The sequence below is a fragment of the Rhinolophus sinicus genome, linkage group LG07 (assembly GCF_036562045.2).
Source record: "Rhinolophus sinicus isolate RSC01 linkage group LG07, ASM3656204v1, whole genome shotgun sequence".
NCBI lineage: Eukaryota > Metazoa > Chordata > Mammalia > Chiroptera > Rhinolophidae > Rhinolophus > Rhinolophus sinicus.
In genome coordinates this window covers 7,961,715-7,989,660 of record NC_133757.1, presented here as the reverse complement: position 1 = coordinate 7,989,660, position 27,946 = coordinate 7,961,715, and the positions used below count along the sequence as shown (strand labels likewise).

The 27,946-nt window shown below is 38.3% G+C and overlaps 2 protein-coding genes across 19 annotated transcripts in view; one reads left to right on the top strand and one right to left on the bottom strand.

Annotated features, from left to right (window-relative positions):
- Positions 1-27,946, top strand: part of LOC109458899 (uncharacterized) — a 184,317-nt gene that overhangs the window by 112,432 nt on the left and 43,939 nt on the right. The gene's annotated exons all lie outside the window — the stretch shown is intronic.
- The window catches only part of ATE1 (arginyltransferase 1), a 218,032-nt gene that overhangs the window by 155,940 nt on the left and 34,146 nt on the right, over positions 1-27,946 (bottom strand). For all 18 annotated transcript variants that reach the window (XR_012498369.1, XR_012498368.1, XR_012498370.1 and 15 more), the window contains 3 exons: positions 19,944-19,976; positions 6,128-6,309; positions 3,526-3,625 (listed from right to left, as the gene is read on the bottom strand). Coding sequence is in view for 10 of the 18 variants with exons in the window: in XM_074338963.1 (XP_074195064.1) it covers positions 3,526-3,625; positions 6,128-6,309; positions 19,944-19,976 (315 nt within the window). In the remaining 8 variants the exon portion in view is untranslated. The remainder of the gene's footprint in view (positions 1-3,525; positions 3,626-6,127; positions 6,310-19,943; positions 19,977-27,946) is intronic.

Below are 27,946 nucleotides of genomic sequence, written 5' to 3'. Positions count from 1 at the left end.
GACTCTAGACATTACTGAGGGCCCGTGATGCCCGAATGGGCAGCAACCACTTTGGAACTGTGAGAAGAGCAGACCAAGAGGACGAGCAGCCCCGAGGATGGCAGCCAGAAAACCGTACCACCCCTTCCCACTCCAGCAGGATGACTGCTCCAAGGAGAAACTTCTAAGTTGAAAGTATAATTTCCATTCATTTCAGCCGCTCCTGAGTCCCCGCACTGATAGTGAGTACCAAGTCCAATTAAAGTGGCCACAATTATTGTAACAGTTAATGAAAGCAATAGCAAACATATCAAGGTAATTTCCTTTCATGAATGAAGATTTTCCAGCTCTCATTACATTCTTTTTGACTATCCTGTGCCTTACATCTAAGACCATGACCACATACCTGACTATGTAATGTTTACGTAATTCAGCCTTTATTTAACACACAAACACCCACACGATAAATAGGAAAACCAAAATAATTCAGTAAAAATGCATTTTAGGGACTATGCTGCACAAGAACATAACTGCTATGAACTAGCAAACCACTGAGCACTTTGAGAGGAGAATTAATTGCAACACATCCTTCTATGGAACTATACAGACGACCACACGGCAATTTTCACCTTGCAGTGCTCACCATTAGCAAGACGAGCAAAATCAAACTTTGTCGTCATGTTAAGAAATGTCTTGTAGGATCAAGTCAGGGTATAAAATGAAATGCCTTATAAAGATGAATTCTCATTAAGCCAAACGGCACATCGCTAAGTATGACTGCATATGGAAAAGAAGTGACTTTGCCAAAATTCTCTCACCATGAGCCATCGGAAACTTCCCAGATCAGGTCGGCTCAACTCGGGACACGAGTCTGCAGAGCTCAACACAGAACGATTTCCATCTACATGGAAATCTCCGTCTAGTGAGTTCTATCCCATCACCATGGGTTTCGGTCATCCATTTCTCAGAAAGAAGCCACCCCACAACTAGGTAGCTTGACACAACAATAATTTATAAGCCTCATGATTCTGAGTTGGCTACAGTTCAGGTAGGGGTCCTTCGCTGGGCTCAATCACGCAGCTGCATTCAGCTAGCAGCTTGGCTGGGGCCGAAACATCCAAGACGGCTGCAGGACTCCCAGGTGGCCTCTCTCTCCAGCAGGGTAACTGGACCTTTTACGTGATGGGCAGCTCCAAAGACAGAGGAAGTGAAAGCTGCCAGCCCTCTTAAGGCCTGGACCTGAAGCTCCAGACAGCTACTTCCCTGCACCCTGTGAGTCAGTGCAAGTCACAAGGACAAGCCCACCCAGGGCAAGGGAAGCAGAACCCACCTCTGGTGGATGGGACAGCACGCACATACAGAGTCAGAGGAAGTGACAATGGACACCTGGGAACTCATCTAGCCAACCATGGTCCTCCCCACACACAGACGCGTCATCTCAGCACCCCTTTACCACAGCTCCTTACTCACTAAGAGCCAGTAACACCAGCTCCTGTGTGTATCTCAGACCTGCTGTTACATAATCTGCTCTGTATCATACAATGAATACATTTTATTGTGAAGATTGTAACTTACCTTGTCTAAAGGTACACAAGAAGACCCAAATGAAACACTACCCTGGTTTCAAGTACAGTCAGGGGTCCCCGGGTGCACTTGACCTGCTCTGCTGTCCTGTCATCACCCCCAGGACTAGGGCAGAGCCCACAGCTGCCCACTCACAATAGCAGTCCCAGGACCTAGTGTGCGTCACGTACTTAAGACACTGCTCCTTCTTAGTTATTAAAAATGCTATTTTAAAATACATTCCTTTTTTCTTTAATACCAGACAGAAAACACTTCTGTAAATTTTCCATGTATATTTTACATTGTGGCAAAAATATGCCATTATCAATGATTTAAACAGTTAGTTATGCTCTAAGGAAGATACATTTTAACTATTATTGTAGTTATATGCTAAATTTACCCTCACTGAATCTTAAAAATAAGAGCTATTATAACAGTGTGTTAATTTATTTTCTATGAGTTACCTTTTGTTGGTCTCTAGTTCTAGATAATCAACTTGCAGTGAGAAGTATTTACGCTTGGACCAACATCCATCTTACAATTTGAAAAGCACATTTTCTGATTGAAAATTCCCATTTTTATAAGCATTTGTGCTATTCTTTCATAACTGAGGGTTCTCATTTGCTCAAAATAAAATATCCTTAACTGAAATGAAAATATCTTTACTCCTCAGTTACCTAAAATGACTTATCTTGTGCTCGCTTCGGCAGCATATATACTAAAATGACTTATCTTCAGACATAATGCAATGAAAATAATTTTCTTAAACAATATAAAAATTAAAATCAACATGTTCTTGAAGACACAAAAGTGTTCAAACAACCATGCCTGGAAAATAATGGCTTTACAAAATTAATTTAATATTCAAATATTTTATCATTATCTCACAACTATGACAAAATCACTAACTATATGACAAAATTTCAGAACTGTCTCTCCCAAGATGACATAATTTGAATACAATATATTGGAAAATTTTTAAGTTTTGCTTGAATGGTTAAATCGAGTCCCCTCCCTTTCCACTCTGGGCTGTAACTTAATTTTATAGGTTTTAATCCTGTTTCTTAATTCCCAACAGAATTAATTTTTGGGATTTGGAAATGAGAAACTGGGATTCCTGAAATCCTAAATTTTCTTAAAATACTTCCAATATTCTTATACTCTTTACTCATTAATATGGATGTCTTAAAAATTGGTTAATAAGAAAAATCAAGTACTTTCACTTATAGGGAATATTAAAACACTGGAAAATGTCAGCAAACATTAGTAGGTACTATTTTCAATAAGCTAATATTTGGATCTCTTAGCAGGTTAGCACTACACATGTTGAAAGCACAAGTTGAAATTAACAACTTATAAACTTGATTTGCTTCCAAAACTTATTTTTTGGAACACTACTCATATACTCTGTATATAAACTGATTAACACTTACTATATTTACATTATAATAGAATACTTATTATATTTACATTATTTACATTGTTCATAGCAGACAGGGCCACAACACACTCATAACATGGCTACAGCTACAAACAAGACCAACTGATTAGATTGTGACTCCACACTTCTTTTCCTGCCAATGTCGACTTTCTCCTTGTTTTCAACTTTATGTTGGTGGATTCCTTCAACCAGTAACATTTCTATGTTGATTATTAATTGTTGTGGGAGAATTATGTTTCCCCAATTTCCTGACTTCTGCACTGATTTTTCTCAGAATTCATTTGAAAAAAACCCGTAAATTTACCCAGAACAGCTGAGATTCCTATATATTCAGTTAATTACTGCAGATGAACCTACATTAAACAAATATTAAGTGCCTATGTGTCAGGCACAATTCAAGGCAATGAACAAGTTTAAGACACATTTAAAAATAATTCATAATTTACATCAGAGATGTACAAGCAAGTTAAACATGAAATTATGAAAGTACTAATTTTTATAACTTGCATCTATAGCAGACATATGTGTGAAATCAACTTTACCTTATATTTCATCTTGGGACATGAATGAATGTAGAAACCCATATAATAATAGCTGAGTTGAGGTGCTTTTTCATGAAGTTGCCTAGTGAAAGCAATTTCTCTGCCAAAGAAGAATACATATGAAGATACAGTTAAATCTAGTTCCAATATTCAAAGTACTATATAATTTGGTGACAAATATTTGATAAAATTTAATACTAAACTATAAAAAATTCCAAGTGTTGAAAGAAAAACTATTTTAAAAATACTGTAAGATGATTTTTACTGAACAGACTCCAAAAAACTCTAAATTATTTTGAGCAAATGCATCTAAGTTCAGGTTTTATACTTACTTGGGCATAGTAGTTGATCCAAAATTCAAATAGCATAAAATTAAAGAGATGTATTTAATATGGCTTCTTGTTGTTATTCATTGATCAGATCAGGTCACCTCACCACAGGCTTTACCCTCACACCGGGATGCTATCACTTAGATAAAACCCAATCTCCCTACCACACATGACCTCCAAGCCCTGCTCCATCTGCCCCCGCTCACCAACGCCACCCACCTTGCTGCCCTCCTTATATAACACTACCCACATCCTACCCCATATCCTAGCCCATAAGACCTTCCTTCTCTCTATTCCAACCACCTCTGGGCATCAGACTTGCTTCCCCTTTACCTAGACATCTACCCTCAGGTCTTTACATAGCTGACTCCTCAAACGTCACCCGTTCGGAGAGGTCTTTCCTGACCACCTCATTCCTACCATGATTTTATTTTTGTCACAGCACAACTGAGTACCTAAAATTATGTTGTAGGTTTTCTAATTTACTGTCTGTTTTGACAATGCGGCAAACCCTGTCTGTCATATTTACTTCTATGAATGGTGCCAGGACACATAGATTGGGCTCAAGTAAATATCTGCTAAACAAATTACATTTCTAAAATTCATCTTTCAGAAAAAGGGGAAATAAATGCCATGCTCAACATCTCCAATTTATCTAATTCAAACCTTTTTTTAACCTGCAAACTAGATTATATAAAAATCTATACTGATTATAGATTAAAATGTAAACATCTATATTTATTAGATAATTGTTTAAGAAACTGAAGAAATGGAGGGAAAACTACTTGAACAGGTTTCACTGAACTACATCACAATCAGTAATGGAACTGGCAACTTGTAACCTCCTCTCCCCAGTTTGCTCTGTTGCTCTCTTGGCTGCCTTTCCTCTTCTATAAGCTCAGGAACTCACAGTCTCAAGAGCACTGAAAGGCAGTGAGTGACAAGGCTGCAGCGTGGTGGCAACTACCCACTTTTTCAGGCTCTTAGGCTCCTCTACTACTCCCTCAAAGCCCTCCAGCTCTAGAATTTTCAAAAGACATACCAAACAATAAGCAGAGCTCCTTCTAATTTTGCTGGGGATTATTTACTATCTCAAATGCAGTAGGATTTCTATGTCTCTTAGTTATTGAGACATGAAATGACATTTCATACATAGGATGGGATTTATTATATAGGAATAAATATTCTGAATATTTATCTGAGAAGTCTAGACAAATCCATAGTTACACACTATAAAGTGATAATACAAAAATAAAATAAGAAAATGGGAAAAATTTCGAAGTACTAACTGATTTTGGTACAAAGAAAATCTTTTCTGAAATAAATAGAATACACTTCTAAAGCTACAAAAATGTGAATGCTTCAAATTATCAGTTCCGATTTCAGTGATACCACCAAGAGTCATGAATATTTTTTATACTCTGCAACTTCTATAATTCAAAAATAGCCATATACAAAACAAATAAAATAATCTCAAAGTATATTTTACCATGATGTGAAAACATGACCACCAGAGAGACTGGGAAAAGTAAACAGAAAAATTGACACAATGACAGAGCGGGAGAAAAAGAGAGACTTCAGCTCCCAAATAGAAAAATTATTCTCAATCCTCCTTCCCCTCTTCTAACACATAGACACACAAACAAGCAGGAATAAAAATAGAAACAAGTATTTTTATGAAATAAGACCCCAATCTCTTTACAATCAGGATAATGCACCTACACATATTTGTGCTGTGTTGCATGTTTTTGCAGCTATGGACATAAAAGAGAAATCATCTTTTGATTAGGTCATAGAGTCAAGCAGAGTCAGGGACTCCCCAGTTCTGTTCTATACTATGTACTTTATATAACTGCTTATTTCTTCCAACAGACTCACAACGCTTTAATTTATTTTTACCAGATTCATTTACCCTTTATGAAAAAAATATATACAACTGTGATGACAAGAAATAATATAAATAACATTTAAGGAACATTAAGTGGTACTGACAGGTGAGCTTAAACAAATGCATAAACTAAATAACAAAAGCATCCAATACATAAAATGACTTTTCATACACTAGACTAGATCGATACCTTAAAAAGCTGGGGAATTACCATCAGACATTGGCCTCAGTTCTAAAAGTGGTATGTCTAAGTACCAAAGTAAGATTACTACAATAGCAACAAATTATCAAATAGGATGTCTACTGTTATATAATGAAATACAATCAAATGAGGAACTACTGCAAGTTCTATATGACCCATTACAACTGTCCAAAGCAGGCTTACCGTAGTGCAGAGTAGACACCCAAAGACAGAAACGAATAATCTGGATCGTAGTACAAATATACAGATGATACACAGTGAGGAAGGATGTCAACCACCCCCACAGCAATGATCTTTCCATCGAGCCAATACTGCTGGTGAAAGGAGCCATAACCACAATCTGGTCCATTAGGGGGATTCTCTGCCTATGAAAAAGTAGACACACAAACATGAACAGTTGTCATTTTGTTCTTTATATTAAAAATCTTAATAATTAATCTATTGTACTTTTATTATACTCAGGTTAGCAAGTCCTAACATTTTCAAATTTCTTCTTTGTTGCCATCATCTTCTGCAGTCACACCCTGTAAAACTTTTTACTTGTAAAAACATTGACCAAACAAAAGAATGAGAAAAGAGAAATAAGATTTTTTTCAACTTGTTTTAAAATCTGCCAGTAGGCAATTTTACAGGACAAATAAATATCACACTATGTTTTTCTGTTCCACTATGTTGAACATAATCACCTGTCTCAGAAACTAGACTGCTTTAACTACCGTGTTTCCCCGAAAATAAGACTGGGTCTTATATTAATTTTTGCTCCAAAAGACACATTAGGGCTTTAGTTCAGGGGATGTCATCCTGAAAAATCATGCTAAGGCTTATTTTCCGGTTAGGTCTTATTTTCGGGGAAACATGGTACGTAATAAGAAATAAATTTCTACATATTATGGAATTTTACAGAAACCATCTTTTAAAAAGCTCGTAGGAATGCAGCTCTCTGTCTTTAAAAATAATCATGCAGGAGAGCACCCACCACAGTGACACGGACACAGAGAAAAGCTGTCAGTTCATGATGTGTAAGGTTGGGCATGTCAAATGTCAGAAAACCTCCAAGTTCAAAGATGACTTTGAAATGAATCTAAATTCTTCCATGATTTCAGTTCAGTGCATTATTCTAGGTCATTAAATCTAATGTGTGTATGCATTCATTCATTTAAAAATGTGTTTATGAAGGACATAGTAAGTATGGACTAAGTATATCCTCAGTAAATAAATAAATAACCAATATATTCTGTTAACCCTAAATAGAAATCAATCCTACTTGTTGTACCAGCTTGAAATAGTTTAAAACTGTAATTAACCATCTCAGTTTCCAGTTTTCTTCATTTCTCTCATTCCCTGGACCTCCCATTGAATAACCTGCTTCCACTTACTTCACGGGTTTGCCTCCTGTGAGTCCATTCATGACCAATGAGTCCTACCATCAGCATCATTCCCATCTCTCAATTCATGGGAAAGTCAGATGTCTTCCCTATCTGCACAGCACTTTATATAGATAGGGGCTGCCTTATAACTACTTAGGAAAGAATAAGCCATATAACTATCTACTCTGACCCTCATCATGTCACAGACGAGGAAACCTAAAATCCAGGAGTCAATTAAACAATACAATGCTCATGAAACTATGGAGTATTAAACCGACTCACAAACTGGCCTCCCAGCCCTCAGGCCAATGCTATTTTTATGTTACTGTAAGAAAATTAGCTAGTCAAACACATTTAAATAAACTCACTTTTTGCATTTCCCTAGTATATCCAAGTGAGTAAATAAATACAGCAACATAAAAAACAAAGTATTTCAATGCATGGTTTAAATAAATTTTTTTTCCTTAAAACTTGTTTGTTGTATTCCTTTTCTTTCCAATGTATTTTCTGATAAAATATGAATGATTTCCTTTTCTCCCCATGTGGGGCCCTCACTGACCTAATTAAAAAATAATAAAAAAAGATTTAAAAAATGGAAGACAATCCAAGTAAAGGCAGATAAGAAGCTATTTTCCTAAAAGTACATCTGGTTGATAATGATCTGCTATTCTTAATTTGGTTAGTAAGTCAATCAATACTTTCAAGTTTTTCATCAGGTACTCGGCAGCGGTGGGGAATGGGTTAGTGAACCTGAAACCGTGATTCTTTCAGCCCTCCTTGCAGATGGAGCAGCCAGAGCCCCCAGAGCACTCACCGTGGCTGGAAAATCTGGGGAAAACTTCAGTGCCTGCCATGTTTCCAACAGCACAAACTGAACTGATTTAACTAACGTGCTTGATGTTCGTCTCTGAACACACACACACCTGCTGAATCGTTTCTATCCTTCCACCTGCCATAAAACTGCCATAGTACGATTTCTTAACCTCAAACACAATCCCTTAATTCAAATTATTTAACACTTAAAACATGGAAAGAATACAGGAGTTTGAGAGTAAAAGTAAAGGAGATGAAAACAGAAAAAAACGATTAAATCAGAAATCTGCAGAACTCTTGGTATGGCTCCCCAATCGTTCAATAACCCCTGGAAACCCGGATTCACTGAATTTGTCATGCCATCTGCTTCAATGTGCTGTTACAGTATTTGGATACCTGTTGGTCACAAACGTGTTCATGAGTAGCAACTGGAAACTATCTTTATTGCAAAGTTATATATTTAACTGTCAGCTAACAGATTTGTCACCCTCACCCCACTAGGTCAGAAAGAGCCACATCTTACAACAGTCCCTGCATTTAATTCCAGGGGGCTCTGTCCCCAGGTTCTAGAGGCCCCTGCAAGTCACTGACTGGCTGCGTATTTACTGCCTTGAGAATCCTACTTCAGTACTTGAGATTGTTGCATTGTTCTTCAACCTCTTAAAGCCGTTTAATTGCTAACACTTTTCAACTGTCACAAACACATAATTACAGGTTATGCAGGAAAATACACACACTTTTGGGAAAGGGAAAGTAACAGAGGTGCTGCCTCAGTGACGCAGGCATCACGTCAACCAGCAGCTCTCCAACTCCTTGGTCTCAAAACCCCTTTGCACTTAGAGAACTTACTGAGGACCCCAAAGAGCTTTTACTTATTAGACTAAGTCTATGCATATTTATTGTTTCAGATATAAAAACTGAGATTAAAAATGTTAAACCCAATACATATTAACATTTTGTTTAAAAACAACTATTTCTAGAACCCCCCAAAAAAATTTAGTGAGACAAATGGCACTGATTTACATTTTTGCGAATCTCTTTACGGTATAGCTTAATAGAGGACAGCTGGACTCTAGTTACCTGCTTCTGCGTTTAATGTGTTACCATCATGTAGCCTCTGGAACACATCCCCATATATTCTTACAAGAGAATGAGCATGGAAAAGGCCAATAAAATAATTCTGACCTCAAGGATCCCTTGAAAAGACCTTGGGGACCACCGGGGATTTCAGGGCCACACGTGAAGGCCACTCATACACCGTGTTTTTAAAATGTAACTACAAGAGTCCACAAACTGGAAGCTGCAGACAGAAAGGGAGCAGGTGACAGTGACTTGGGTCCAGGATCTGGAGTCAAAATACCTGGATTTGAGCCTTAACTCCACTGTACACTTTCTGGCTATTTTACCTGACCAAGACAATAATTTAACTTCTTTTAAAAGTATGAGTTCCTGCAATTTTTAAAACAAGAATCATACTACTATCTACCCTCAAAGGTCATTGTGAGAAGCAAATGACAATGTACAAATAAAAAAGCAGACTGTGAGCAAATTTGAGTCAGTTTTAGTTTTTAGTTTTAAGGGGGTCTGTATGTCTGTGAAATAACATCAGTAGCTCATTTAATAGCAGTTATTTAAACTAATAGCAATTAGGTTTAATTTCCTCATACATAAGTCAGTGATTTGATTAGCAATATTTAATAATTTATCTTTCTCATGCCTGCAGTTTGTACAGTTTTGGATATGTGAAAGAATTAATAAGCAAAGTTATTTTTCAGGCGTTCCTCAATTTCAAGGATTTAGCTGATAACAGGAAAAATATATTAAGCTCACCACTAGCTATACAAAGGAAAAAAAAGTCTTAAGTGTTGGGGAAGGATGGCTTGGCTTCCGTGATTAACGAGCTATGCAGTACAATCAATACCAGAGGCTCTATGTAGCGACGCCATCAATGTTAACAGGCCAATTCAGGCTTCTAGTCAAACTGCTCCCAAAATAAGTGTATATTTACTCTGATAAAGCTCACCTGTCTCCTGACGCACCTGCCTCCACTCACCTCAGCTATGCTTAAAACAAACACTGTAAAGACTCAAAGGAACAGGAAAGGGGGGAGTCAGGGGCTTTAAGACAGCAGAACCTGTGTTCTCCCTTCCAAGGCCTCCAAAAGTACTTCTCCCCAGTCACAGCTGTTCACACAAAAATCCACAATTAGACAACTGGTGTCCCCAATTTTTTTTAACTATAGTTTATAGAGACCCCCAAAGGTAAGCATTTTAAGCATCTGATTAAAAATCTGCCTTGTTTTGGAGATCCAAGATGGCGGAGTAGAAACACACCATGCCTGCTTCCTTCTGTGAACACATTAACATCAGAACTAAATTATAGAACAATCAACCTGGAGAAGAGAACCATCTGAAGTCTGGCTGAACAGAAGTTTTGTAACTAAGGATACAAAGAAACCACATCAAGAATGGCAGGAGGGGCAGAGACGCGAAATGGCCTGGTCCCAAACCTCCATGTGGTGGCTGAAAATAGAGGGATACCTCAACCATGGAGCTTCCCCCTGGAGGAGCGAAGGACCCCGTCCCATTCTAGGCTCCCCAGCAAGGAAGAGGAGCCCCCACAACATCTGGCTGTGACAAACAGTGGGAATTCCAACCATCCGAGTGGGATGGGAGGCTTCAGGAAGCCCAGACATACTCTTAAAGGGCCTATGCACACACTCACTTGTTGGCAGGCACTCAGCTTGGGCTCCAGCAGAGGGATGGTGACTCGAGGGGCATCAGAGGCATACGAGGAGCAGACTGAGGTGTGTGGCTTTGAGGCCAGGGCTGGAGGACAGTCACCATTTCCCCTGTGGCCGCCAACTTTAATGTGTTGAGCCTGCCCCCTACACTTATGGCCAAATCTGAATCTGATTGGCCTGGTGAGCCCTGCTGACTCACTGGGACCCCGCCATACGCAACTCCCCCAACGCTGGAGGCACTTTCTCCAGGAGCAGCCAGCCCTGCCCGAATTGTACTCTTTCTTGGAAAACTACAGGCAGGTGATGACTGGCCTTGATGTGCTCCAAGACTTTTCCTGAGTAGCTCCTGGCTCAGCACTGACACCAAACCAGAATCTACATTAACCTGGTGAACACAAATCTTCTCAATCTGGTGACTCCCTGAGACCCTGCCTCACCCACGTCACATACCACACGAGGCTTTATCAGCAGCTGACCCTTAAGGGAGCTAGTAGGTGGCAGCAAGCCTCGGGATGTTCTGGCTTTTTGCGGAGCTACCCCATGCCGGGTACTGGTGGCAGCCCTCTTCTTCCCAGCCTTATCTCTGCGGCTGTCCAATTCAGGCCAGCTCTCTGATTCTCAGTGTTCTCCTGAATCAGTAAAGTTGTTCGAACTCCCTCCCCAAGTTTAGCAATTCAACCTTCTGCCCACCTCATCCCTCCACTGTACCTCTGAGACCTCCCTTCATTTCTACAGGACCTGGTTTGGGTAACAGCCATGCCCTCTTCCAAATTCTGGCCACTGGATATATCCTGATAGCCACCTGAGCCACCCCAATGATATTTCATATGCTGACAGACTAAAGAGATGGTTAGATTCTCATGGTCCTTTTTATTTTTTTTATCCTGACAGTAAAGTGAATGCTACCACTTGCTACAAAGCCAGTGACTATGGTAGATCCCCACCCCTGCTCCCTGCAGCTTGCAATCAGTGCACATACATATACATATACATACACACCACACACACACACACACACACACACACACGGTCACATATTTATTTACCCATTCTATCACAGAGGTTCAAGTGAGAAGCAAAGGAGTTCCCAACTCCAAAACACGCTAGGAAAAATGTTTTACAAGCTATCAAAAAATTAAAGGCTAACATTGTTTGATATTAAGAGTTAACTAGGTAGTATTTAAATATTAGCTAAACATATCTATTTCAATACACAATACTATCTCGGTGAATACTAAAACTGTGCAAACACTTATTCCACAACCGGGGACGGGACGTAGTATATATGCCAAGAGGCCAAGCTGAGTCAGATCTTTTCTACAACATTTTGGGAAATTAAAGAATAAAGAAAAAATGTATACACTTAGAAAAGAAAAAAAAGAAAAGAAAAACAGCTTTATAGAGGTATACTGCAATGACAAAATTCACCCATTTTAAGTGCAGAATTCTGTGATTTTTAGCAAATTTATGGAATTGTGAAACCATCATCACAACGCAATTTGGGAAATTTTTATCACACACCCCCCCCCCAAATTCCCACAAGCCCATTTGTAGTCAGTCCTCTATGTCTGCCTCTAATTACACGCAACCACCAATCTATTTCTGACGATAAATTTACTCTTTTTGGATACCTCATATAAATGGAAACATACAATATGTGATCTCCTGTGTCTGGCTTCTTTCACCAAGCATAATATTTTAAGGTTTATCCACGTATCATAGTTTGTTCTTTTTTGTTGCCGAATGGTATTCCATTGGATGGATAGACCACAATTTGCTTATCCGTTCATCAGTTGATGGACATTTGAATTATTTCGAGCTTTTGGCCATTATGAATAATGCTACTAAGAACATTCACACACAAGTCTTTGATTGGACAGATACTTCAATTTTGCTTGGGTATAGTCCCAGGAGAAGAATTTCTGGGTCATATAGTAACTTTATCTTTGATATTTTGAGTTCTATAAAACGGTGGCTATACCACTTTATATTCCTACCAGCAAGGTATGAGGGTTCCAATTTTTCCACATTTCGCCAACACTTGCTGTTGTCTTTTGATTACAGCCATTCTAGTGGTTTTTGGGGCAGTCTCTCATCGTGGTTTTAATTTGCATTTCCCTCATGATGGTGAGCATCTTTTCATGTACTTACTAGCCACTTGTACGAGTATCTTCTCTGGTGAAATACATAATCAAATATTTGTCCCATTCTTAAGTAGTTTGTTTGTCTTATTATTTTTGAGCTATGAGTTCTTTTAGTCACAAGTCTAATTCCATTTTGATCAGAAATGATTCCAATCTTTTTCAGTTATTAAGATGCGTATAGTGGGCGGCCTGGTGGCTCAGGCGGTTAGAGCTCCATGCTCCTAACTCCAAAGGCTGCCGGTTCGATTCCCACATGGGCCAGTGGGCTCTCAACCACAAGGTTGCCAGTTCAATTCCTTGAGTCCCGCAAGGGATGGTGGGTTCCACCCCCTGCAAATAAGATTGAACACAGCACCTTGAACTGAGCTGCCTCCCGGATGGCTCAGTTGGTTGGAGCACGGGCTCTCAACCACAAGGTTGCCAGTTCAATTCCTCCAGTCCCATAAGGGATGGTGGGCTGCGCCCCCTGCAACTAGCAATGGCAACAGGACCTGGAGCTGAGCTGTGCCCTCCACAACTAAAATTGAAAGGACAACAACTTGACTTGGAAAAAAAAAAAAAAAAAAGATGCGTATAGTAATACAGCACATGCTATGTCTAAGTGAATGTGTTGTTGGGTATAGTGTTCAGTAGATGTCAACTAAGTAAAACCGTGTGATGGTGCTATTCAAACCTTACATATGTTCCTTCTAATTTTCTAATTGTCCTATTAATTACAGAGAAGCTGTCCTAAAGTCTCTATAACTGTGGATTGCACGATTTCAGTTCCATCAGGTTCTGCTTCACATATTTTAAGGCTCTGTTACTAAGTGTATTACATATCAGATTACTGTGTCTTCATATGATGAACTGGCCATTTTATCATTATAAAACATCCCTCTTTCTTTCTGGTAATAGCCTTTGGCATGAAGTATATTTTGTCAGATATGAATATAGCCACTGCAATTTTCTTATGATTAGTATTTATTTGCATGGTTTATCTTACTCTGGCCCTTTGCTACCCATATCGTCATAGGTAAGGGAGATCTTGTATTTTTTCTTTTATCTAGTCTGACAATGTCTTTTTTAAATTTTTTTTAATTAGTTTCAGGTGTACGAAACAACATAATGATTAGACATTTACACCCCCCCACAAAGTGATAACCCCAAAGTCTACTACCCATCTGACACCTTACATACCTATTCTAATACTGTTGACTATTTTCCCTATGCTGTACATTACATCCTGTAAATATATGTATATTATATATGTAATTATAGTGTAGGTGACATTCAATATTATATTAGTTTTGGGTGTACAGTGCAGTGGTTAGGCATTTATATAATTTATGGTTGAACCCCCTCCCCCATAAGTCTAGTACTCATCTGACATCTGACACCATAGGAAGTTTTTAGTCTGACAATATCTTTCAACTGGAGTGTTTAGAGCTGGATAGCCACTGGGCCACATGTGGCTACGGAAGTTAACTAAAATTTAAAACACTTAAAATTCAGTTCCCAAAGAGCTCAGCAGCTATGTATGACCACTAGCTACATTCAGGTTTTGGACAGTGCAAATGTAGAATATTTACACACAGCAGAGTTTTGGTTTAGATAATTCATATTTAATGTTATAATTGATATAGTGAATTTAAATGGACCATCTTGCTATTTGTTTTCTATTTGTGTCACGTGTTCTCTGTTCACCTTTCCTTCTTTTTCCTGCCTTTTGAGAGACTGAAAATATGTTATCAGTGCTATTACCTTCACTACTGGCGTATTAACTGCATCTGTTTTTGTTTTCTTCAAGGCTGCTCTAAGGGCAGTGGTTTTCAACAGGGAGCAAAAATTCACCCTAAGGACATTTGGTGGAGTCTGGAGACATTTTGTGTCAACTCAGGGGGAGGATGCTACTGGCATCTATTGGGTAAAGTCCTAAATGTTGGTCAGTATCACACATCGCACAGGTTAGCACCCACAACAAAGACTTAACCAACCCAAAACGTCAGTTGTGCCAAGGAGGCACCTTGTTCTAGCATTTACAAAATGCATCTCAAACTTCATACTGTCTTCCTTTGACATTATATCACTTCGTGTAACGTAAGAACCTTTCAGCAGTATCATGACATTTTCTCCTCCCTATCTTGTTACCACTGTCACACACCAGTAGCTGTGACACTGAGCTTAACTAATCTACCTCTCTAGGCCCAACATTTTTCATAAGAAAATGGGGAATATCCACCCCAGAGACATTCTCTGAGAATTAAAACAATGCAAGCAAAGAGCTTAGCACAGCACCCAGACACTACAGGTGCTAACTTGTCGAGAATTGTAACTGGTAATGAAGAAGGTCTTAATGGATATGAAATGAAGAAACAGAGGACACAGCTGAAGAGAAATCTAAGCGAGCCACATTCACACATGGTTTAACTTTTCTTACAAATGCCTCCCATGTAGATCTCTATCTCCAAAATGACGAAGACACTGCACCCTACTGGATGGACTGGCTGGCCGAGCTGGACTCAGAAGAGAATTTCAAGAATCTTTTAGCCTCTGATATGTAATCCCTTTTATTTACCTACATTTAATTGAAGACATCTGTAGGTGGTGCCACACAAAATGTAATTCAGACTTAGAAATGTCAATAAAAATGTCTGTAAGGGAGAGGTCCGATGTAAACCTAGCAGGGGAGTGCACATCAGCAGCTACAGAGCCCCACGAAATTGGGAATAGAATGGAAATCTGTTGCCTGACTTGACGAGGTGATAAAAGCTCTTTTCCCATAAAGCTTAATGAGCTCTATTAGTCTTTGGCTTACAGGAATGTAAAAGGGTCAGCCCCCACAGAGGGAAGTAACTGACTCTCCACACATGGCTCCATTCAAATGACAGCAGATCAAATTACTGATGTAATTACTATAACCTGACAATTTTGTTAGATTCATGTGGCAGTTAACTGTTGAGGACTTACAACAAAAGGATAAGGTTCATTCACAGTGGTTTTGTGGACAAAGCAAAATTTCAAGTCTCCTTCATTTCTAGTTGCAAGTCTCACGTATTTTATTGTCTCTCCCAGAATTATTTTTCTTTTATTCAAAATTAGGGAAGGTGTTTGGGTATTTATCATATTTGTAATTTTCCTTCTCCAGCTAAAACATAAGCTTAACGGCAAAATTAAACATTACAGACTCCTAACATTCTCCAGCCTTGGCTTTGCTTGGACTCTCAGGTTCTGTGCAGGGGCAAAGGAATAGGGTCCTCAGTTCACTGCTGCTGGAAATTTGGGGGAAACAGTCACTAACTATGCTATCTGGTGGCCCCTATGAAATTCCAGTCTAGAAAAATATCAAAAGAACGTCCTCCAGTATTTCCCAAATACTTCAAGAAAAGTGGAAAGGGACTCCATGCCCATAAGTCCAGTAAGAAATACAGTAACTTAGCCAACGTAAAATACAACTCCAGATCCTTAAGTGGAAAAAGCAAATCAACAGAAAATGACAGAAACCATCACTAATGTTTGATCGTATTTTCCCTTCTACTTTTCACCAAAGATTAAAGCTCCCATACAGATTCCCAATATTTAACCAGAGTAGCAAGATATAACACACACAAAAATTTCTTTCGTACAACTTCAGGTGTGTGGTTGGTACACTCCAAGCCCTACCTCTACCTGAGAAAATCCAAAAATGAAAAAGACAAAAATCTTGACCTAAGTAGCTACAACCTAGCTGGAAAGACAGACTGTTAACCATATGGAAACAAATATTGGGCCTTGAGAGGTTTTAGCTGAGTCCTGCCAAAATATGGGTATTAGTCATGAGGTCTACTTAGAAGCATCTCTGTGGCTGTTGAGTAACATCTCCAAACTGCTACTTGCCCCAGTGAAGTGGATATCACACACCAGCCCCCGAATTTACTGCGGGTAAGGCAATCTGGCCTAACTGCCTTCTACTCACAACTCTTATTCTTGGTCACTCCTGTAAACTTGCTGAAATGAGAGTCCAGCCTGAAACATTATCAACATTATCTCTTCATCTAAGCTCTTGCCAGTCTCTTTTCCTAGACCCTACCCTGCATCAATTGATTGTTTCCACATCAGACTTCCCCAATGTGCATCACAGTCAAACACTGACTACAGGAGCTACCACCAAACACCTACCAGGGTACATCTTCTCCCCAGTGAGGTCCCTTCATGGAAGAGCAAAGGGTAAAACAGTTCACATTTCGTAGTTAATATTAGCACTTTGCCTACCTCCTTCCTAATTTCTGTATGTTCAAATTGGGGTTTTTTTCTGTTTTCCTCCCCCTGCCTCAGCGCGCTGTCTCCGCCTCCTCCTCACGCTCCTTCCTCCCGCCCCGCCCCAGTGCAACGTCCCTGTGCTTAAATTGTTTTTTAAATTTAGATTCACGTGTATAATTTTGCACCCTGTTTTTATCTTAATAGAACAAGAGTATTTTCCACTGTTGTTCATCAATATATACTCATGAACATATATGCGTAACGCCTATTTTAATGGCCGTAGGGTCTTTTATCATATGGCTGGCTGTACCATGGTTTATTTGGCCTTTTCCTACTGTTGGACACTTAGGTTGTTTATAAATTTTTTGTCATTATACATAATGATGTAATAAACATGTTTACGCAAATTTTGTCCCCATCTTTAATTATTTCTTTTTTTTTTTCAATTGGGGAACAGTGTGCCTCTCCAGGGCCCATCAGCTCCAAGTCACTGTCCTTCAATCTAGTTGTGGAGGGCGCAGCTCAGCTCCAAGTCCAGTAGCCATTTTCAATCTTAGTTGCAGGGGGCGCAGCCCACCATCTTATGCGGGAATACAATTAGCAACCTTGTTGTTGAGAGCTCGCGCTCTAACCAACTGAGCCATCCGGCCGCACCTCTTTGATTATTTCTCCGGCAGTGATTCTTAGACTAGAATTACTCACCCACAAGGTATCAATTTATGTAAGGTCTTTAATGTACACCAAACTGATTATTCTGTAAAGGATGAAATTTAGTAACATCTCATCTCATCACATCTTCCCAAGCATTCACTTAAAAAATATATACACATCTTGATACGTAAAAAAAAAAAGTCTATCACTGTTTTTTTAAACTGCATTTCTTTGATTACTTAAAAGATTGAACTTTTAAAACATACATATTACAATTTGTATTTCATTATTTCATCACATCAACTAGCTGATAAAACCCAACCAAATATTATGCAGAAAATAACGCATTTTAAAACTGATTCTAAGAGATCATTATACTAAGCATAATAACCTTTTTATCACACTTTCCCTAAATTGCCTTTTAACTATAATACGTTTTCGTGAACAGAATTACAGAATTTTTACAGAATCTAATGTTTCCATCCTTTCCTTTGCTACTTCCCGTTCTCTATGCTTGGAAAGTGCTTCACCAAGTAAAAAGTAGGTTATGTAACTTACATTGTCTTCAAGTTTCTTACGGTTTGGTGTTTTTCGTTTTTGCACTAAATGTCATTTAAAATTCTGTGTGACAGGGATTGTTCTCAGTGTTTGCCACACATTACTTCATTTCATTTTAATAACCCTGTAAGTATTACTATCTCCATTTTCAGATTAATCGAAAGATGAAATGACTTGTTCGTGGGGTTCCCCAGTATCTCTCATTTCAAAGCCCAGGATTTTTCCACGATAGAGCTTCGTTTCCCTCATGATCTTGGCTATTTAGAAAATGTAACTGAATCTGGGTAGTACCAGCCTCTCCAGTCTAATCAGTTTCCCCAGCAATCATTCACAATGGCCACCAGGAATGTTCAATGTGCCAGGTGAACTAAACCACATAAAGATAATTTCAATAATCGTATGAACACAATGTTATAGAAGCAGAAAAGGGAACAACTGCCTCTATGTGGAAAGATCAGACAGAGCCTCACAGAGGACAGAGGATCTAGGCTCATCCTGAAGAGGGATTTGAACAAGTTGGGAATGGGGGAAGGAAACAAAGAGTGACAAAAACAATAGAGGCAAGAGGAAGAACAAGTGAAAGGCAGGGAACCAAGTCTCACTGTGTGGGGTTGAAGTCTACCCTAAGAGGAGAACGCAAACTATTATTAAGATTTGGATAGCACTTTATAAACTGCTCCCACGTTCACCGCTTCATTTGAGAGGTAGGAACTATATGCATTTTAAAGATAAGAAAACTGAGGCTCAGGGAAGTTGTGACTTGCCTACATGGCTAATAAGTGAAGACATGACCTTAAACCCACGTTTGGTTCTAAGTCCAACCATCTCGCCACACCCTCCGTGACCTCCCCTTTCCTACTCCTTTCTCAAAGTCTCATCCATCTTCTATACTGCAGCTCACAACGATTTCTGATTCTCTCAATATCTAGTAGTTTTTCTTTATCTCATAATTTTATCACTGGATTCTCACTTCTACATGGCAGAACCATTATGAGGATTAAATGAGAAAGTGAAAGCAGCACCTAGACTAGTTCAATCACAAGAAAAGCTCAATTAAAAGTTATGTCCTTGTTCTTCCCTAACCAATTCATGGATTTGAAAAAGCTCCAAACCAAATGAAATTTCACTGATGGCCGCCTCTGCCCACAGGACTTCTCCAGCTCTTTCACACCAAGGCAATTAAGAGAGAATAAGGCTGATGTTCAACAGTTAAGGGAGCAGGAGATACAACAAGAACTTTATGACAAAGGATTGAATTCACTCTACTTAATTTTTTTAAATGTATTTAAAAAGAGGCAGTGACCTGTTATGAAGGTGAATAGCTCTGTAACTTCTAGGAATTCTTACCCAAAAAAAGGCTGTATTCATCTCAATACTGTTATTGAAGAATGCATGTGTCACAACAAAATGATCACTCCTAAATTATCAAACAAATGCCTCACAAAAGATACCAATAGTGATGCTCAATTAGTGATTCTAGTATTAAGATCAGTGAGTAAACTTACCTTCAAAGGTGAGCTGCAAAGGAATCTGGTGAACTGCAAAGTCACATTTGAATAGAATCAGTTTCATCCAATAAACGGGCAGCAAAAGAGAATAAAAAAGGAAAAATTATTGCATGCTTTTTCAGTAAACACATCTATAGTAAACCTAAAATTCTACATAAAATTAATGCTTTCATACGTTGTATAATTCATCCAAAGTTCAATCTAGCCCATAACAGATATCCAACTATTTGAATTATTTTAAATGAATATATTTTTAAAATCTGGTGTAAAAACAAAGCACAACAAATTAGTCCTAAAATATTTCATTTTTTAAAGTGTTATTTTTAAATCCCTGTGTAATAAAACATCCTCTAAGGAAGGAATTGGCAATCTACTTGACCATAAATGCCACAGGCAAAGTTAAGTAAATAAATGCCAAACAAAGAAAAAGATATAAACTAAAGGGGGAACCAAAAAAAGAGAGAAATAAAGTCATGACCAAGAAAGGATGGTGGCTGAGCCAGAGGGAAAGAAAGAAGTTATTCCTCCACAATTTGGTACCTGGGGGTCCTGTTGACCCTGTTCCCCCTTTCCCTTTTTCTCAGCCCCATATGCACATCTGTCTGCTCTCTTTCTTTGGTACACACAGAGGCTTACAGAATTTCATCTGAAACTATGCATGCTGTCTCTCAGCATTTAAATAAAGAAACATAAATTGTGGGGTGGAGGGAGCCGTACACGAATGACAAAGTGAACTACACGTCAGCTCTGAAATGAGGGAGGACTGTCACAACTTCATACATATTCATACCGGTCATTCATAATGTTTTCTTAGATGTTATTTACAAAATCAACATTCCAAATCCTTTGAGATTTACTATGATAATAAAATACCCAAGTAGTATAAACTCTTGATCTTTCTAAATGCAAATTAACTACAAAAACTTGCAATGGCAGGCCTGTTTCCAAGCACTCTTGAACTTCCTCTCCACAACAAAGCGAGCTAGTACTCACAGGGAATACAAATAACTTGATTCTCTTTTAGAGACACACATAGAAATATTTCTCAATGCAATTACATGATGTCTGGGATTTCCTTCAAAATCATTGGGGGATCAGCAGGGAAGTAAAGCGGTGAGTGTGCAGATAAAACAAGACTGGCCATTAAACTAGTGAGCACAGGAGATGAATGGATGAGGATTCATTATACGATTCTCTCTACTGTGTGAATGTTCAAAGTTTTCCATAATAAAGTTCAAGAAATATAGACACTTCCTCCCCCAAATACTAAAGCGAACATATTCCTAAAATATTACTAGTGCATGCAAAAGCCACGTAGTTAACTATATCATTTAGGCTCTAGACGATTTTTTTCCTAAATGATATCAATAATGCAATTCAATTATATTAACTGTTAAGAGAACTTTCTGAAAGTGCAAGACATACCAAAATTTTAAATTTTCATGACGCTGTTATGAAACAAATAATTCTATTGAAATTTAAAGTGCAAACGCTGTACTCTTGGGCTCTTTATCGTAGTCCAACGTAAGATCCTTACCCTTCCTCCTAAGAGAAAACAGTGAGTGTTGAAAGACTCACTAGTTCTAACAGTGGAGAAATACAAGGCATGGGGAATTTCTTATTTTAAAATGAGAAATTTGCTATTGTAGGATTTCTGTGTTTCTCCAGTATGTGCATGTTAACTATATTATACACATTAAACTTTAGAATTTAAACATGGTTCTGGTTTGGTAATAATTGACGCTTCAATTAGGATGGAAGTCACCTTAAATAACAATAAAGAGAAGCATATAAATACCCTCCAAGAAAATAATGACTCCTTGAAACTCCAATAGTTTACACACATCTTTGTCATGTGTATATGGAACATTCCTGCCACAGCTTTTCCAAAACAGACCTACACATCACATCCTCATCCTGTCTGGAGCTGCCAAAACATGACATATATAAATAAAAGTTCTCCCCAGTCCCCAAAATAGTAAAAACAGAATAAATTCAAAAAGACACACATGAAAAGGTCCAAAAATGGTGCTTCTTGATTAGTGAACTAGAAAAGCCCATTGCTATTTCTCCCCAGTTAATCACTTAAATTCTGTCATAAAGAAACTACATATTATTATTACATTCAGTACAAAAGGTAGTACTTTGAAAAAGATTATGAAAAAGCAAATGTAATTGCAAAATACATTTTGTACATACATTGAAATTGACAGCAGAAAGACGCCTGTTAACAAATACTAACCACCATGACGTCTGATCACTATAAAAAATGGCTCAATTCTGCTGTGGATCTAAAATTTCTCTAAAAAACAAGGTATATTATTACAATAATGGTGAAAAAGACTACGGATGCAGCTGGGAGCCCACCTAACTCCACTTTTCTAATGGAGTCACACTTACTATGGCTATTCAAACATACTGTGTTATGGGTCTAGTTAGTTAATACGTTTTAAAGGATCCTATTCTAGTTATTTAGGCATAGTGTCGAGAAAATAAATAATTTAATGCTTTACAAAATATCTTGATTTTACAGACCAGGATATACTTCATTATTCCAGAAACAACTGTAGGACAAACACAGCCATTATCTTCATTTTTCATGACCTATTTTAAAGACTACTTCTAAGAAATATCTTGATTTAATACAGTTGAAAATAGGAACAACCTGTCTGACATCTGGCTTTTCAAATTTAAATAGGTAAGTTTCTTGTCAATAACAATATTAAGAACATTAATCTGATTCACTTGATAAAATCCATAACAATTTTAATTGTTATTCTCTCTACTCTTTAGTTTTTTATTTTTGTTTTTTATGATTTTTTTTTTCTTCCCTCTTCTTCCGCCTCCTCCCAGCCACTCCGGTTCAAGCCGTTGTGTCTCAGTCTAGTTGTGTAGGACACAGCTCCCTGGCCCGTGCTGGGATTATGAGCCTTGCGCTCCCCCCGGCTGAGGCAGTCGGTCGCCAGTTGTCGGTTGCCCACTCACAGTGGCTCACGGCAGCTTTCGCCGGCTGCCGGCCACTCACGCTGGCCACCGGCCGCTCCTGGCAGCACACAGCAGCCCACAGCAGCTCACGCCAACCACGCTCCTGGCAGCCCAGCTCCAGGGAGAGCTGTTGTTCACAATCTTAGCTATAGAGGGCGCAGCTCACTGGCCCATGTGGGAATCGAACCTGCGACCTCGGCATTAGGAGCACGGTGCTCCAGCCACCTGAGCTACCAGGCCAGCCCCAGTTAGTTTTCTTTTTTTAACATAAAGATTATATTCTACATGTAGAATCCAGGCATAAAAGGCATCAGTACTATTTTAAAATCTTTTAGGCCTCTAAAAAGAGAAGAAGAATTCCCCCAGATCGGGACTCCTGTTGCAGCTCCGTACTGACCTTGCTTCTCCTAAATCATGCTCACTGACCACTCCTACCACCGTTACTCTATTCACCATTGGTAGCCTGTCTCATAACACGTTCTCATTCCTTCCAGAGAAACACTTAATGCTTAACCAAATTTTCTAGTTTTCCAAGCACGTAAAACTGTAGTCAAACCTCCTGTCAGTTACAATTAGTACATTCTTTTTTTTCCAAGGCTTTTACTAACTCTGCCAGTTATTTGAGGGTGGGGAGAGGCAATAAAAAGGAGAGAAGAATACATACTACTAATTTTGTCAAAATATTCCAGTAAAACTATAATCAACGATTTATCTTTGTAATATGAAAAATTCAACACATAAGCAATTTAAGCTACTATGTTCCTGAAATGCGTTTCCTATTTAAGAAGGACCCATGTTGAATATTTATTTTAAAGAACAGGCAACAATGACGAGCAATTTTTACAAGACAAGCCACAGTATTTTTTCCTAAACCAAGGAACATCAGTGAGGTGTACCTATTCGTCACGGTGGGATTCCAAGGCTTTAACTGCTCATGTAGATTATCTAAAATTTCCTTGAATAATCAAAATACTTATGCTGGTCCGATTTCATTGGCCTTTCACCTAGCACATGGTACTTACTATCTTACAAATTGTCAGGGGACAAACCTGACTATTTTAGGCAATAATCTAATAAAATCTCTATTTAAAATTTTGTAATTGTCAATCTAAATCATACCTCAATGTAAAATACTAAGTTTTTTCTTCTATCAGGAATTGGGAAGCTTTAATTCAGTTAAGAGTCTAAATTATGTTAAGTTAGATAATGTTTTAAGACTCCCTTCCCATCCCCCCACAACTTCTGATACATATTTATATACTATTTTAAATTGACTGCTTTAAGGCAGTGCAAAAACTAAGTTTTACGTTAAGACTGTGTCCCTTATAAACCTGACTCTTGGAAATTAATTTGATTCCACAAAAGAAAAAGTTTCATTATTTTGTATTTCACTGCAGGAAAATCAAAACTTCCTAAGCAGCCTAAAAACACAGCTAACACCCATTTCAAAAGACAGCAACAGAATGAAAATTAAAGCTACATTTAGCAGGGAGTCAAAACTAAGGTTTGAGAATTAAGACTGTTTATCCTCAGTTTAGTGGGGAGTAAGAAGAGCAGATTCGGGTAATTCCTTAAGTGCATACTCTCTTTTCCATCTGTCAACAATGTAGCTGAAAGGACTAAAAACTTGTACTGCCTGTTTTGGTTAGAACTTGATGTTAGGCCTGGGCCAGACGTTAAGCTTCAATAAATTTTAAAAGATGACAACAAAAATCTTATTTACATTCTAATATATTTAAACCCATGTCTTCAGAGCCATTAAATCTCCATTTTTTGCTGATGGCAAGAACAGTGACCTAAGAGTTAGACCGTCTGGAATCTCATTGGTCTAGTTATTTGAGTGAGTACCTTAAATTATTTGGGCCTTAGTTTTCTCTCTGTAAAATGATTTCAGCCTAACCACTTTCACCAGTTGGTATCCTGTGGCAAGTTACCGAGACACTCTCTAAAAAATGATTCCATGTTCAAATAAGTTTGGGAACTGCTGTATTCTATTGCTGTCTCACCTCCCCTTCCTCATCCTACAGAATTACATGGTATACTGATAAAAGGCTCTGAGAATTCCTGCAGTTAAAAACAAAAAACCCTAGAAGATGAATGAGTTCTAAGGATCTAAAGCACAGCACTGCGATCACATACAATTCTCTATCACATACTTGAAAACTGCTAAGAAAATAGATTTTAAATGTTCTCACGAAAAAAGAGAAATGGTAAATTATGTGATGTGATGGAGGTGTTGGCTAAGAGTACTGTGGTAACATATTGCAGTATATGTGTATCAAATCAATATGTTGTACACCTTAAAGTTATGTAATGTTACATGTCAATTATATCTCGATAAAGTTGGAAAAACAAAAACAAAAGACCCTTCAGTTTCATTTAACCTGGTGCCTTCCAAAGTTAAATGACCAGGGAGTTTTGTTTTTTGCTTTGTTTTTAATTTCATGTAATATTAGCATTCCACAGAACATTCCACCAAACTCACTCTAGGAGACAGTGCCCTGCAAGCTCTCATTTCCCCAATCTGTACTGAAAATACTCAGTATGGCCATTTACAGTGTCCAAAAACTCTAACACGAAATATCAAAGAATCACTGGCCCTTTTTCTTCCCCCTTTAAGAGTTATGGTTCCAACCCAATACTATCACTCAGGGAGATCTCTGCAAGATTTAGCACTCTGCATTGGTGAATGGGCTAATGCTCAAACCAACACCATGGAAGTAACTGTAACAAAATGCCTCCTGAAAGATTCTAGTATCTGCCCAGAATCACAAAAGCCCGTAACACTAATACACAGATATATAAATGTTTTGCTCTAAGTGTTGATACCACAGTTTGCTACAGTTTGCTAATGTATATCCTACTTAGTGAGCTACTTCAATGTATCTTCTTTTACTACTTGCAACTCTCTCCCCAATTCTAAGAGCAATAGGGATTCGGCTATAATTAAGTCATTCACTAATACTTATCTCGTGTTCATTATTATAATAATTGTATGTTTTAAAAATAATAACTTGATTTCTATTAACACAAATAGTATACATCTGAACTTATTAGAAATTCATTTATTATTGACTATCTCCAACTTTGGTGTTTCTGTCTAAAAGGTCGGTTTGCAATATGAATCGACAAACACCAGAATTATATATAATAATTCTATAGCTTAAAAAGCTACACTCAAAGACAATGGAATCTAAAAGAATTCTGTTGCTCTTCAACAATACCAACAGCAAACAAAATCACGATAAACAGAGTTCATATCAAAATGCAAAGAAAAAAAAGTCACCAAAAGGAACACCCACTGAAGAAAGACTCAAGTGTCGGTGACATCGTGTGCTGAGTCCAGAATTATTTGCTTCTTTAATGGGAGAATCTTTCTGCCACAGGACCCTAATGACCTAAAGACCTGCTTGTTTATAACATTAAATAAGTTAAGGACTTGTACAAAATATTAATATAAGAAGTGTGGAAAAATTATAAAAGTGTGCTTAAGAGAAAAATGTACTTCAGGATTTGTTATAAGTCAATATTGGGACCGAAATTTTATATAATAAGAGAAACCTTTATATCTGTTGCTTTCTTAATCTGTAAACTGAGTGCTCAGGAATGCATCAAAACTGAAAAGTTTTAAAACTTGCGTTCTTCTACAAATAATATTTTCCTACGTATCAAGTATAGGTGTTTCCAGATAGAAAAAGATATTTAGAATACACCTATATGTGAAAGTACTCATATCCAGAGAATATAGAGAATTTTCAGTCAATGAGAAAGACGTGACAATTTTTTAAAGGTGGGGCACTCTTAAACAGGCACTCTACAAAAATTAGTATATTCAAATAGCCAATAAACTTACAAAAAGATGTTTACTTATTTAATCAGCAAAAGGCAAATTAAAACCCCAACATAATACCACAATATACCCAGCAGAAAGACTGAAATTAAAACGTCAGATACTAACAAGTGTTGGTGAGACTGCAGGGCAATGAGAACTCTCACACGGTACAACCACTATGGAAAACTGGCTGTATGTACATTTACCCTATGACCGAGCAAATTAATTTCTAGGTAGGTATACATAGCCAAGAGAAACGAGTATTATGTCTATCAAAAGACATATACGAGGGCTGGCCTGGGGGCTCAGGCGGTTGGAGCTCCGTGCTCCTAACTCCGAAGGCTGCCGGTTGGATTCCCACATGGGCCAGTGGGCTCTCAACCACAAGGTTGCCAGTTCAATTCCACGAGTCCCGCAAGGGATGGTGGGCTCCGCCCCCTGCAACTAAGATTGAACACAGCACCTTGAGCTGAGCTGCTGCTGAGCTCCCAGATGGCTCAGTTGGTTGGAGCCCATCCTCTCAACCACAAGGTTGCCAGTTCGACTCCCATAAGGGATGGTGGGCTGTGCCCCCTGCAACTAGCAACGGCAACTGGACCTGGAGCTGAGCTGCGCCCTCCACAACTAAGACTGAAAGGACAACTTGACTTGGAAAAAAGTCCTGGAAGTTGTTCCCCAATAAAATCTTTGGGTAAAAAAAAAGAAAGACATGTCCTTTAAAAAAAAAAAAAAAAAGACATAGACAAGAACATTCACGGCAGTTTTATTCATAATCACCCCAAACTGGAAACAACCCACATGCCCATCCAGAGGGGAATGGACTGGCTGTGCCCATACAATGGAGTAGTACACAGGAACAGAAGAAAACCACTATTGCTGCCCTGCAGACGGATGTCACAGACAGCAGGTTGGGTTAAAAAAAAAAAAAAGAAAAGAAAAAGAAACAGGAGTATATGCTGTATGATTACATTTGTATGATGCTCAAGAACATGCAAAACTAATCTACACGGACAGAAGTCAGATCAGCAGTCGCCTCCATAGGTGGGGCACTACCGACTAGGAAGGGGCATGAGGGAGCCTTCTAGCAGGCTGACGTCTCTCTTAAGAAAGCGTATAACATATCTAAAAATTCAACAAGTTATACACCTAAAATGTGTACACTTTACTGTATATTTAAATTTTA